This window comes from Trachypithecus francoisi, unplaced genomic scaffold (assembly GCF_009764315.1).
Source record: "Trachypithecus francoisi isolate TF-2019V2 unplaced genomic scaffold, Tfra_2.0 Lachesis_group20, whole genome shotgun sequence".
Taxonomy (NCBI): Eukaryota; Metazoa; Chordata; class Mammalia; order Primates; family Cercopithecidae; genus Trachypithecus; species Trachypithecus francoisi.
Window position 1 is genome coordinate 48,598,618 of NW_022681466.1, and position 12,830 is coordinate 48,611,447.

The 12,830-nt window shown below is 49.6% G+C and overlaps 1 protein-coding gene across 1 annotated transcript in view; it reads left to right on the forward strand.

Moving 5' to 3' along the window:
- The window catches only part of LOC117067530 (acid-sensing ion channel 2-like), a 281,615-nt gene extending 277,348 nt beyond the window's left edge, over positions 1 to 4,267 (forward strand). Inside the window, exons 9-10 of the mRNA XM_033184211.1 lie at positions 1,313 to 1,381; positions 3,292 to 4,267. Of these exons, the coding sequence (XP_033040102.1) occupies positions 1,313 to 1,381; positions 3,292 to 3,393 (171 nt within the window). The 3' untranslated portion in view covers positions 3,394 to 4,267. The remainder of the gene's footprint in view (positions 1 to 1,312; positions 1,382 to 3,291) is intronic.
- Positions 4,268 to 12,830: the final 8,563 nt, after the last annotated feature.

The following is a 12,830-nucleotide window of genomic DNA, read 5'->3' on the forward strand; positions in this document are numbered from 1 at the left end:
CTGGGCCATCTACACTGGCAGGGAAGGATGGGGAGGGATGAGCAGAAGTTAGGCCAGACTCTGCTGAGGCCAGCTCCGAGCCCTTCCTGAAGCTGGGCTGGAGGTGGTGGCTTCATCCATGGGCATGTCCACACCTGCACACATACTCCCCACACACACACACCTGCCCTGTAGGTGGCCCATCACCTGAGTCATGTTCTCCATGGCCCAGCCAGTCTTAGGGAAGGGGCACTTCCCAGCAGTCCTCACCAATCCTGAGCAAGAAGACAGCAGGGCACGCCAGCCGCCCCGGCTGCTAACAGTCTGGGGAGATGTCTTCCTCAAGAAATGACTGGAACAAGGCCTCTGGAAGCTTCTCTGGCACTGAGGGTTCCTGGAGCTGGTCAGCCTTCTCACCTGCATCTCTCTGAGAGCGAGCCTGTGGATACCACTATCCCAGACTCTGTTTTGATGGGTGTTCCCTTGGAGGCCTCCATCCCCCTGGCTGTGAGATGGGCAATGCACTTCACCTCCAACATGCGCCCTAAAAAAGGCAATGGCTCCAGAACTTCCAAGGATGCCTGGACCTATGAAGTCCCCCAAACCGGAGCAGTAGACAGGAGCCTGTAGAACCATGTTCTGCCTCTCACAGGGGGCTGTTCGTGACCAAAGGCTGCTCGGAACCACAGTGGGGAGTCGTGCCCCAGTGACCAGGCTCCTCTGGAGAATTTCATGCCTCTCAGCACAGTGACTCCAAAACCACATCAGTTCCCATGGCCAGATTTTATTCTGCTTTGTTTATTGACTTTTGTGAAAAACTGTATGCAGTTATGGCAATTGAATCACACCAGGTAACAGATTTAAAAACTACCCTTTATTGCTAGGAGTAAAATGTTATGAACTCAGGCATATCTTGGTCTTCTGAATTGTGTGCAGAGTCAGGCCTAGAAAGTGAGTAATAATCTTGTCCCCCAGCCCCAGCCACAGAAAGGGGGTCCCAGGCTGCTCCTGAGGACAGACAGGGAGCCAGCGTACCAGCACACACCACTTACTAACACTCACCAGCCCCAAAGACAGCAGTCCACTCTGTGAAGCAGGGCCCGCCATTACCTCTTCCAAGCTCCATCTCCTGCAACAAAATCCCATTTCAGCCAAAAGGCTGAGTTGAGACAGACAGACACCTGGAGCTGGCTGCCAGGCTGGGCTTGTGCTACAGTATGTCCAGCCACAGCCCGAGCAGCTGCCAGCCCTAGCAGGGCCCAATGGAGGGAGGTCCCTTCTATCTCCACACCCTCCTCCCAGCCTGACCAACCCCTTCCTGCTTTTCTTGCAGCTGATCAAAGAGAAGCTATTAGACCTGCTTGGCAAAGAGGAGGACGAAGGGAGCCACGATGAAAATGTGGTAAGAGCAGCTCACTGATTGGAAGTTGCGCAGCTGCTCTGGCTTGTACCAGCAGTAGGAAACCAGATACTGGGGCCGGGCAGGAAAGATGTGACTCACTGCGCACCTTTCCATGGCTTGGGACATGCTGTCACTTCCCAAATCCAAGGACACTCCAGCTGAGCCTCGAGCCTCTCTCTGAGACTCATCCCAGAAGCCAGTATGGATGCAGCAGACACCAGGAGGTGCTTCCAAGCATAGGACCTGCCTGGCCCAATCCAGCTTCTCTCAGGCAGACAGCTGCTCCCCTCATCTCACAGCAGGGGGAGAAGTGGACAGGCTCTGTACGTCTGTTCCTTTATTCCCCAGTGGTGGCAAAGTACAAGCAGAGCGTCAGTGGCTCTCCATCCCTTTCGAAACGGATAGAGTATGGAGCCCCATGAAGTTGGAAGTAGCAATAGTGCCCATTATAGCTAATGACTATCGTGTGCCTGGTACGTGTCAGGCACTGTCAGGTACTTTGTATTTGAGGCGGTCAAGGCCCAGAGACCAAAGTCCCACAGCTGCTGAGTGTCAGAGCTGCCCTCCAAGCACTTCTAACCACTGCCTTACTCTGCCTCTTTCCTATAGCCCGAGGAGCAGCCCCTCTATGGCTGTTTGTCATTCTCCTTCCCAAACTCAGTCTACTCCTGGGCTCAGGCCTTGGCTGATGGGTGCAGATGTTGCCAGCTTTCCCCATCCAGCCTTGTGCCCCAAATCAGCACCTCCAGCCCTGGAAAACGGTGCCCACTGAGTGACCACCACCCACTTAGTATCAACAAATCCAAAATGGATCCCAGCCCATTCCCCCTATATGGATTCCATTTCTGTTCCACACACTGTCTACAAATCTTGCTTTGATCCTCTGGTCCCCTGCAACCTCTGTGGAACAGAAGTGGGGAGGGGAAGGGTAGTGTGGAAGGGGCCCCGGTCTGGCCTCAGCTGGCCTGGCTGGATCCCAAGGCTCTGGCTTCCTGGCTGTGTGCCTGGGGACAAGTTACATATTTAACCTCTCTAAGCATCTGCATCAGATCAGACCGCAGGGGGCTGTCACCTGAGTTAAGTGAGATCCTGCCGGCAAAGCAGTCAGCACAGCACTTAGTTTATAGTAAGTGCTTAGACAGTGGTTCCCTTTGCACCCTCAGAGCCCCCCTTGCTTCAGAAGGTCTCAGTGTCACAGCCTCTTCTCCATCCTGTTCCTCTTCCCCTAGTTGTGGCCCCATCAAATCTTCCCCAAATTCCTGGCACAGCCTCCTGGCTAGCCGTCCCTGCTCTAATCCCTTTCGGCCTCCCACCCACTGTAGCCTGGGAACCACCCTGGAGATTCATGTGTGGCCAGCTCAGCCCCTCCCCGCTTAGGGACCCACAGCTATGTTTCTCTGGGTCCAGCCTAACCCTAAAAGTCCTTGGGGACTGACTCAAGGACTGACCAGCTCTGGTTCTAAGCTCTAAGGCCTTCTACCCTTTCTGCTTGGCCTCAGCCATGGGTCCTTCCTGCCCCAGGCCTAGCCACGGGCTGTACTTCCTGCACCGTAACTCCAAGGGAGGCCCCCAGGGGAGAGGTCAGGACTCAGGACCATCCAGCCCCAAAGCTAGAGACCACTCAGATATAGGTCCAGTTACATGAGGGGCACCTTTAGGAGGGATCAAACCAACTGCCGATCAAACCAGGGAGCCTTCTCACTGCCATAGCGGGCGCCCAAGTGTGCAATGGTAAGGATTCCATTCAGCCTCATGCCCCCAAGATGGTAAACCAGCCTATCAGATGTCTGGAGCAGGAGCAGCCCAGAAGTGGGGAGCACCTTCCCCAGGGCCTAGGCTGGGCAGCTGGTGGCATCACAATGAAGTTTTGCTGAGCGAATAATAAACTCCCACCAACCCTTCCCTTCCAGAGTACTTGTGACACAATGCCAAACCACTCTGAAACCATCAGCCACACTGTGAACGTGCCCCTGCAGACGGCCCTGGGGACCTTGGAGGAGATTGCCTGCTGACACCCCTCGAGCCACCCAGCACCCCCTCCAAACAGACCTTGAGGCCCAAGACCAGGACAAGGAAGAGCAAGCTCAGGTGGAATGGCCCCTGATGCTGGAAAGAAGCAAGAGCCCCCTATGCACACATTGCAGACTAGCTGCCTAGACCTCGCTCCGGCCACGTCCAACACGACGCGTCCTTGGGCCCCGCCATGCGTCCCTCTTAGGAGAGATGAGTCACACTCTGGAACTGTCCAAGAACGAACCTGCCATCACATCTCACTGCCAGATGTATAAAGCACCTGCATGCTCAGACTTATGGCGCCACCTCCACGTCTGTCTTGTACATGACATTCCTCCACGCGGTTTCCAGTGTCCACACCGCTGCCCGTGCAGTGGGACCAGATTCCAGGTCCAAAGTTACCATGAGGCCACCCTGGAATCAGAACTGCACAATCAAGAGGGAACCCGTGGGACTCTCTGCTACATTCAGTTCTTGTGTCGTTTGTGAAGGTTCTTAACCTGCCCACAAACTCCCTTTTCCCCAAGCTGGCCCATGGGCTTTGGCGCCTAAGGTGACCTGTGCCAACCTCCCTTCCGCCCCAGAGCCTGTGACGGCGGCACAGCAGCCAGCGGGCGGGGGGCTCATGTGTTCACCCATGGTGGCCATGTCGTTCTTCTCTCCCGGTGACACAGCTTGTACAGTCTGATTCTTTTTATCTGGGATAGGGGGACTTTTATGTTTGTCTGATGGAGATTTGTTTTGTTTTGCTTCGTTTTATGCTTTTTTTTTAGTTTTGATGTTCTGAGGTTTGGTTTGGTTTCTCCATTTTCTTTGGCGTTTATTTATTCGTGCTTCAAATCACAGTCATATTAAAAGCTGGTCTTGTGGAAATGGCTGAGTTATTTCCGCCTTTTCTCCACATCCAAGTCTCTCTCCCTCCAGGGCCTAGGAAAGGCCTGCCAGGTCAAAACTGCAGACTGTGTATCTGGAAAGTTTTATGCAACGACACTTACCTTTACAAACTGTGCATACTCTATATGTTTACTCTAAATTTTTTTAATGATTGCTCACCACCTTGTAAATGTCTTCAAGTCCCACTGATGGGCCACAGCCCATGTTCTGAAGGGGGCTGCCCTGGACCATAATCACGTGACCTGGAGAACGCTGCCCAGACATGGAAACCATCAAGGAGGACTTTGTGTCCCCCTGTGATCTGTCTGCTACCCTGACCCCTTCTGACCCCGCCGGTGAATTTGGGCTGGACACAGGCCCCAGTATGGCCTCCCTCCCACACACAAGCCTTTGTGGCCTCCCCACCCCCAGCAAACCGACCTGCCTTGCCCCCCAGAGGTCACACTGGCACTCTGCCTTGCTCCCCATGACTTCTTAGAGGTGGAATGAGAGGTTGGGAGGTGCCTTTTGGTGTTATGGGTGCAGGGCATGCCCTTTTCAGCCTCCAGGTGTGAAAGAGAGCTTCCTGTTCAGGCAGAATCCTCATCCTTAGCACCATGCTGGTTCCATAGCAGCAGTTCCTTTAACCTAATCTTTTACTTTCCCTCCCGGCCCCCACCACTCCCAACTCAAAGTCTCTCCTCAAGCAGTGAAGAAAGGCCTAATGTGGCTGTACCTTTCCCCTCATGCACAGGTGCTCAGAAAGCACAGGCTACACCAGGGGTTCAGGGTTCTGGTCCCGTTCTGCCATCCAGCCTCCCTGTCTGTCTCTCCTTCATGACCCACTAACACAAGGAAAAGTTACTTGCTCAATGTGACAAATAGAAGAGTCTCCCACCGGGAGTTGCGAGCCCTGGCCCTACGCCCTTCTCTCGGTAGCTGTGTGACAGTGGGTGAGACCATGCACCTCTCCGGGCACAGCTCGTTAATTTTTGGATGAAGATAATACCTTACCTGTGTGAAGGGAAGATGCAGGACCAGATGATCTCCTGAGACTCAAAGTGCCATAACAGCTCCTGCCTCCCTGCCCAGTGGGATGCTCACGCCCAAGCATGGCCAGGAGCTGGCAGTCCTGGGGACTGCAGAAGGCAGCTGGGACAGAGCACCCCTGTGATAGCTCCTCCCAAGCATTCTCCCAGATGGGGCTGCCAGCTGTTAGCCAAGCTAGGTTTTATTCTTAAAGAGTGTAAACTTGCCAGAAAGGCTCTTGTGTGGTTTTCTATCACTACCATTGCAAATAACTACTACTTTCGTGGCTTAAAACAACACAAATGTATTATCTTGCAGTTCTATAGGTCAAAAGTCTGACACAGGTCTCATTGGGCTAAAACCCAGTGCCAGCAAGGCTGTGTTTCTTTCTGGAAGTTCTACAGGAGACTCTATTTCCTTGCTTTTTCCAGCTTCTAGAGGCTGTCCACATTCCTTGACTTGCAACCCCTTCCTCCATCTTCAAAGCCAGCCATGACGGGTTAAGTCCTTCTCCTGTCACAAATCCACACAGGCAGATCTCCCTCTAACCATGACTTCTCTCCTGCTTCCCTCTTCCATTTTTAAAGAACACTTTTTTTTTTTTTTAAGACAGAGTCTCGCTCTGTCACCCAGGCTGGAGTGCGGTGGCACGATCTCAGCTCACTGCAACCTCTACCTCCCATATTCAAGCGATTCCCATATTCAAGCGATTCTCCTGCCTCAGCTTCCGAGTAGCTGGGATTACAGTCATCCACCACCATGCCCATCTAGCTTTTATACTTTTAGCAGAGATGGGATTTCTCCATGTTGGCCAGGCTGGTCTCAAACTCCTGACCTCAAGTGATCTGCCCACCTCAGCCTCCCAAAGTGCTGGGATTACAGGTGTGAGCCCCCATGCCCAGCCTTTAAAGAACCCTTTTGATGACACTGGGCCTACTGCATAATCCAGGATAACCTTCCCATTTTGGGATTATTAAATTAACCACCTCTTCAAAGCCTTTTTTACGATGTAAGGTCACATATTCACAGGTTCCAGGGATTAGAATAGGGACATCTTTGGGGGACATTACTCTGCCTACCACAGGCCCACAGGCCTGCTGCATCAGGTAGCTTAATGTCCTCATTTTCCAATTGAGCAGACTCTCAAGGGGAGAGGAGGGCCTGGCCTAGGGTCACAGAGTGAGTTAGTGGCAGTGCCAAAGCTATACTGCTAAGCTCCGAGGTTCACAATTCCATTTGCAGACCCACCAAGGTGACTCACATTAAACAAGAAGGACTGACAGTGACCAGTTTTCGATACTGGGCCAGAGTGTGAAAGTCCCTCTCCTGAGACAAACTCACCCATGACTACGTCAGGCTAGAAAATGCCCTGCTGGTATCTACACTGTCAGATGCAGAAGAACAGGGATCCAGAGGCTGGCCTTGGACCACTCCTACAAGGGACGGGAACCAAATGAAATGACTGTTCAATTAGTCGGGAGTCTCTCTGATGCTTCTGCCTCGTTCTGGTTTAGCAGCTTCATAAATTTTTTTAAAATCTATAGCTTAAATTACAATTTGAACTGCTTCATTGGATTTCTGGCTTCCTTTTCAGAAAAAAAAAAAAAATAGATCCATTTGTGATACAGCAAAGAATATTTAGATGCATTTGGATTGCTTCAGGGCTTACATATGTCTGCGCCCATATGGATTTGAGGATTCTGGCTTTGTTCATCTTAAACCAGGTCTATATTATTTACCTGTTTAAAGAAGAAAAAAAGGAAATTCAAGAGAGCAAATCAATAGCCAGCTACTGATTATTATTAATCGGCTGTTAACAAAAGACACAGTCTAAATTCGAGTGTGGGGGCATGTTTTTATGATCCTCCCATCAAACAAGTAGCTGTTTGTGCAATCATTTCCTTAGTGTGGACCTGGGGAGGTCTGGTGGACAGGGGAGACTCAGGGAGTTGGCCCATTTTCAGGAGTGACCCAAAAGATGACACCAAGGCTAGGAGTTTGAAGCAATCACAAGTCCAAGCCACAAGGTTGAATTCTCAGTGACTTCAGAGGATTGGATCAATCAGTTAATCGATTGATTAATTAATTAATGGCACATGACCCCAGACACAGGATCTGGGGGATGTACCGCAGCTGAAGAGAGAGTAATTGAGCCTCGCTGTGAGCATCCATTGCCAGAGGGCTGGGCTAGTTGCTCGCACACTGTTGCTTTGTTGTTTTTGGCAGGGACAGGCTGGAGTTATTTTATTTTCCTCGTTCCAGCTTGAAGCTATTTTTGTAAGAGTTTTCACCACGAATGCTCCTAGTGAGAAGTTTGCAGAGCCACAAGTACTGATGAGGGGGAGACCAGAGTCCACAGAGGGTCTCTGGAGAATGGCTCTTGCCGAGCTGGGAAGGAGGGCGTCGCAGGCAGGCCCTGCCCACAGGTGTGAGCCTGGTGGGTAATGTGTTCCCTCGGGTAAAGCTCAGCACAGCCCACCTGAGCCCACATGCCCAAAGGAAACCTCTTCCTCCACAAGCTCAGAGATTTTGTTTCAATTTTGGAACCAAACTGCACAGGGTTGAGGGCCTCCTGAGATCCCAACGAATCAGCTCCCATGTGACAAAGAAAAGCGAGCTCAGAGAGGGCAAGGAATTGCTAAAGCAAGGGGAGAGAATGCAGCCAGCCCTGACTGGCACACAGCCAGGGCAGACCCTCCGCTGCACCGAACAAGCTATCTGGCATAACAGGGAAGGGGACAGGGGAAGAAAGAAGGGGCAAATGCAGGAAGGGCACAGGTGCACGTGCCATGCCATTCTATGGATTGACTGCTACCTTGCCGGGCACTTGCGGTGAGGCAAGCAATTTCTAATCTGAGCGAGGAATACCGACAAGTAAACAGAAGACTGCAAAAGATGAATCTGGGTTTTTCAGTTGAAGGGAAGTGAGACAGCAGCATATGCGAAGCCCAGGAGGCTGCAGGAGGCACGGCTCAGGGGATTGCACACAGGTCCAGGAGAACCCAAGCAAAGACATGAAGGGACAAATGTTCTAAACGACCACTGAGAGGTAGGCAGGTGCTGAAGGATGAAGGACCTGGCCACTATGCTGAGAGGAGTGTCACAGCTAAAGTCCTTCAAGCTCTTTCCTTTGCTCCCCAAGAGGCAATGAAGACATTTCCCAAGCCAAGGGTTGATTTCTTGAACTAATACCTTTCTCCCCACTCATTGGAGATTCTTAGCCTCTTAGCACATGGGATCTTTTTGTGCAGGCATTTATGTATTTCTAAGGCTAACAGGTTATTCTAGGGGGCATGAGGTCCATGGGGACTATGAAACAGGACTGTAGGACCCAACCCTGCTTGAGGACAGGTGGAAGGAGGAGAATCTCTTACTAATTCAGTTTGACATTTGATGAAACCAGTACTCACTTGTTTTTCAAGAATAAAGCAGTGGGTTGACAAAGGCTTTGGTTTTCTGTTTTGTTTTGTTTTGAGATGAAGTCTCACTCTGTTGCACCCAGGCTGGTGTGCAGTGGCTGATCTCGGCTCACTGCAACTTCTGCCTCGTAGGTTCAAGCGATTCTCCTGCCTCAGCCTCCCGAGTAGCTGGGATTACAGGTGCCAGCCACCACACCCGGCTAATATTTTGTGTTTTTAGTAGAGACGGGGTTTCACCATGTTGGCCAGGCTAGTCTCAAACTCCTGACCTCAGGTGATCCGCCCACCTTGCCCTCCCAAAGTGCTGGGATTACAGGCATGAGCCACCATGCCCAGCCAGAAGATTGAGTTTCTAACCTGTTTCTGCTGCAAACTGACTACATGACTTTGGGCCCAGTTCACTTCACTTCTGTGGGCCTCAGTTTCCTCCTTTATAACAGGGAAGGAGATGAAAATGGACAGATAATCCCTTTGGTGATTCCCGACTCTAACAGTCTGTGAGTTGAAGTTTTAAGTGAATGTCAGGCCTCTAAGCAAATATTACTTTACTGCTCAGAGCCCCCATTTCTCCATCTATAAAACAGAAATGCTGATGCTTAGTTTTCAGGTTTATTATGAGGATTAAACAAGTGTAAGTGTATAAAACACTGTCTATCTTTTCTTTTCTCTTTTCTTCCTGAAGAACATTGATTTTTAATCTTATTTGGATCACTGACTCTCTTCAAAATAAGATGAAAGCTGTAAACTCTCTCCCCCCAAAACAATGCACATAGTCACATAGATATACGTTAAATTTTGCCTACGGGCTGGGTGCAATGGCTCACACCTATAATCCCAGCACTTTGGGAGGCTAAGGTGGGAGGATCACTTGACTTCAGGAGTTTGAGACCAGCCTGGGCAACATGGCAAAACCCCATCTCTATGAAAAAAACAAAAAACTAGCCAGGCATGGCAGTGCATGCCTGTAGTCCCAGCTACTTGACAAAACAAAACAAAATGTTTCCATACAATTTCAGGAGGGTTGTGGACCCCCACAGCCCATCTGCGAGCCTCTAGGGATCCACTGATGCTAGGCAAAGTCACCCTGATCGAGAAAGTGCTAAACAATCCTCCAAAAGAACACCACAGTACCACAAAGTGCAACCAACATTTCTTCTCCTAAAATCACATAATGACTGTCATTTTTCAATTTACAGAAAGAAGAAAAAATAAAAGGATAGATAGCATTTGATTAGTGTTAAATGCATTCTCCCATAATTTTTTTAAACCTTTGACACCTGCTGCAGCTTGTACGTTCTCACAGATGGCAAAATGAATGAACGAGCAGAAAATGAATATGAACAGAAAAACTTGGAAACGTGATTTCATAAAATTATTTTATGCACGTGGAGATTTTGAGGGCTGAAGGAAGAGACCTGTATACATAAAAAGCAATCGTAGCATCCACTTTGCAGACACTTCATGGCCTGGTTCTTCAAGAACATGCCCCCTGCATGCCCTGCACCTGGGAGCACAGGCGTAATGTTCACTGGCTGCCACTGAGCCTCCAAACACGCCCAGCTGCTGACATCTCATTTGTTTCTGAGCAAGGCCACAATGGTGTTTTGCTTTTTGTTCAAAAGAAAATCTGCCCCCTGATAATGACTGAGTGATGCTTTGGGATGGAGAATTCAGATTTTTTGCCTCCTTGAAGCTGTTCTGTCCCCCATGCCTCTAAAGGAAGTGGCAAACTTATCACCATTATAGGCCATTTGTCTTTAGGGTAATTCTGCCTTTTGTGACTTCTTTACAAAAGCAGTTCTGAGTTAAAATAGGCCCAATACAAAGTGATTGGTGGGCACCAAAGCACACCCAGCTCAACCAGCCTCCCAGAAGGAAACTTCCCAGCACCGCGCTGGAGTCTCTGTCCTGAACCCATCACTCCACGAGCATTTTCTGTGTGCTCACTATGTGCCAGGCACTGGGCTAGGAGTACTGGGAATTCATATATCAAGAAGACACACTCTAGGTGGGCAGAGGTGGGCAACAGGCATGTATAGTAACACCTGAGCAGTACAGTGGCCCATGCCTATAATCCCAGCACTTTGGGAGGTCAAGGTGGGCAGATCACAAAGTCAAGAGATCGAGACCATCCTGGCCAATATGGTGAAACCCCATCTCTACTAAAAATACAAAAATTAGCTGGGCGTGGTAGCACACACCTGTAGTCCCAGGTACTCAGAAGGCTGAGGTAGGAGAATTGCTTGAACCTGGGAGGAAAAGCTTGCAGTGAGCCAAGATCACATCACTGCACTCCAGCCTGGTGACAGAGAGAGACTCTGTCAAAAAGAAAGAAAGGAAAGAAAGAAAGAAAGAAAGAAAGAAAGAAAGAAGAAAGAAAGAAGGAAGGAAGGAAGGAAGGAAGGAGAGAAAGAAAGAAGGAAGAAAGAGAAAAGAAAGAGGAAGAAAAAAGAAAAAGAAAAGAGAGAAAAGAAAGAGAAAGAAAAAAGAAAGAAAAGAAAGAATGAGAAAGAAAAAAGAAAGAAAAGAGAAAAAGAAAGAAGAGAAAAGAAAGATGAGAAAGAAAAAGAAAAGAAAGAGAAAAGAATGAGAAAGAAAAGAAGAAAGAAAGAGAGAGAAAAGAAAGAATGAGAAAGGAAAAAGAAAAAGAAAGAAAAGAAAGAAAAAGAAAGGAAGGAAGGAAAAAAAGAAAGAAAGAGAAAGAAAGGAAGGAAAGAAAGGAAGAAAGAAAGAGAAAGAAAGGAAGGAAGGAAGGAAGGAAGGAAGGAAGGAAGGAAGGAAGGGAAAGAAAGTCTTGAGCAGCAAGAGCTACAAAGGTACCCAGGGCACAGTGTGCTCATTGCAGCAGAAGCACCTGGGTCTGGCTGAGTCAGAGCAGGTTTTGACTGAAACCTTGAGAGATGGGTAGAAGTTGCCAGGCAGGCTAATTTGCAGAGTAGATACCTGGGCAGAGCCTTGGAGGCAGAAGAGAAGCTGGAGGGCTTGAAGAATGATGGATCTGCTGTGGATAAGTGGGTTATCTCTCCACTGCCCCCTACCCCTCAACTGTGCCTTCCCACTCCAGGGGGCAGCCTGCTGAGAGTCCAAGTGCTAGTCCAGCCATGGCAGCTAGAACGGCTGAGGATGAAGCGTGGCTTTGACAATCCAGCAGCCCCATCCAAGTCCCAGCTCCACCAACTGTGCTACCTTGGGCAAGCTCTAGAACGTCTCTGAGGCTCAGTTTCCTCCTAAAAATGGGGATGACCACGTCAATCTCCTCTGGATGCCATGCTGCTGTGATGGCCAACATAGGGTAGGTCAGAGATGATAAAGAGGTCCCTTTCTACATGTCAATTCCTTAGAGAGTGACTGCCATTGAACTGTCAAGAAAGATTCCTCAGCTGGGTGTGGTGGCTCACACCTGTAATTCCAGCACTTTGGGAGGCCAAGGTAGGCAGATCACTTGAGTTCAAGACCAGCTTGGCCAACATGATGAAACCCTGTCTCTACTAAAAAATACAAAAATTAGCCAGGCATGGTGGTGTGCACCTGTAGTCCCAGCTACTTGGGAGGCTGACGTGGGAGAATCACTTGAACCCGGAGACAGAGGGCGTAGTGAGCCGGGATCATGCCACTGCACTCCAGCCTGGTCGACAGAGTGAGACTCTGTCAAAAAAAAAAGAAAGAAAGAAAGAAGAAAGAAAGAAAGAAAGAAAGAAAGAAAGAAAGAAAGAAAGAAAGAAAGAAAAGATTCCTGGACACATGCCAGCTCAGTAAAGATAAAGGCTTGTACTCAGTTTGTGACGTCTGCCATAGGCACAGAGGTGATGGAGTCCAGGAAATTCTGGGCGCCCTCCGACTGGCCCACCTCCCACAGTCCCCCTACCCTAGAAGCTTCAGGCCAGTGCTCAGAATGCAGAAAAACAGTCATACCCAGTGAGGGCATGGACCACACAATAAAGAGTACCCCTCAAAGCCTCCTTCAGCTGCCAGGACCTCTGCCGCCCTCACCTGTACCTACAGGTAGAGAAGGGACAGCACCTTGGCAAACCAATCATCCCCAGGAACATTCAGTCTACCCTTAGCACGAAAGATATAGAAAAGCCCATTTTAAATCTGTCTCCTGGAGCCAAACT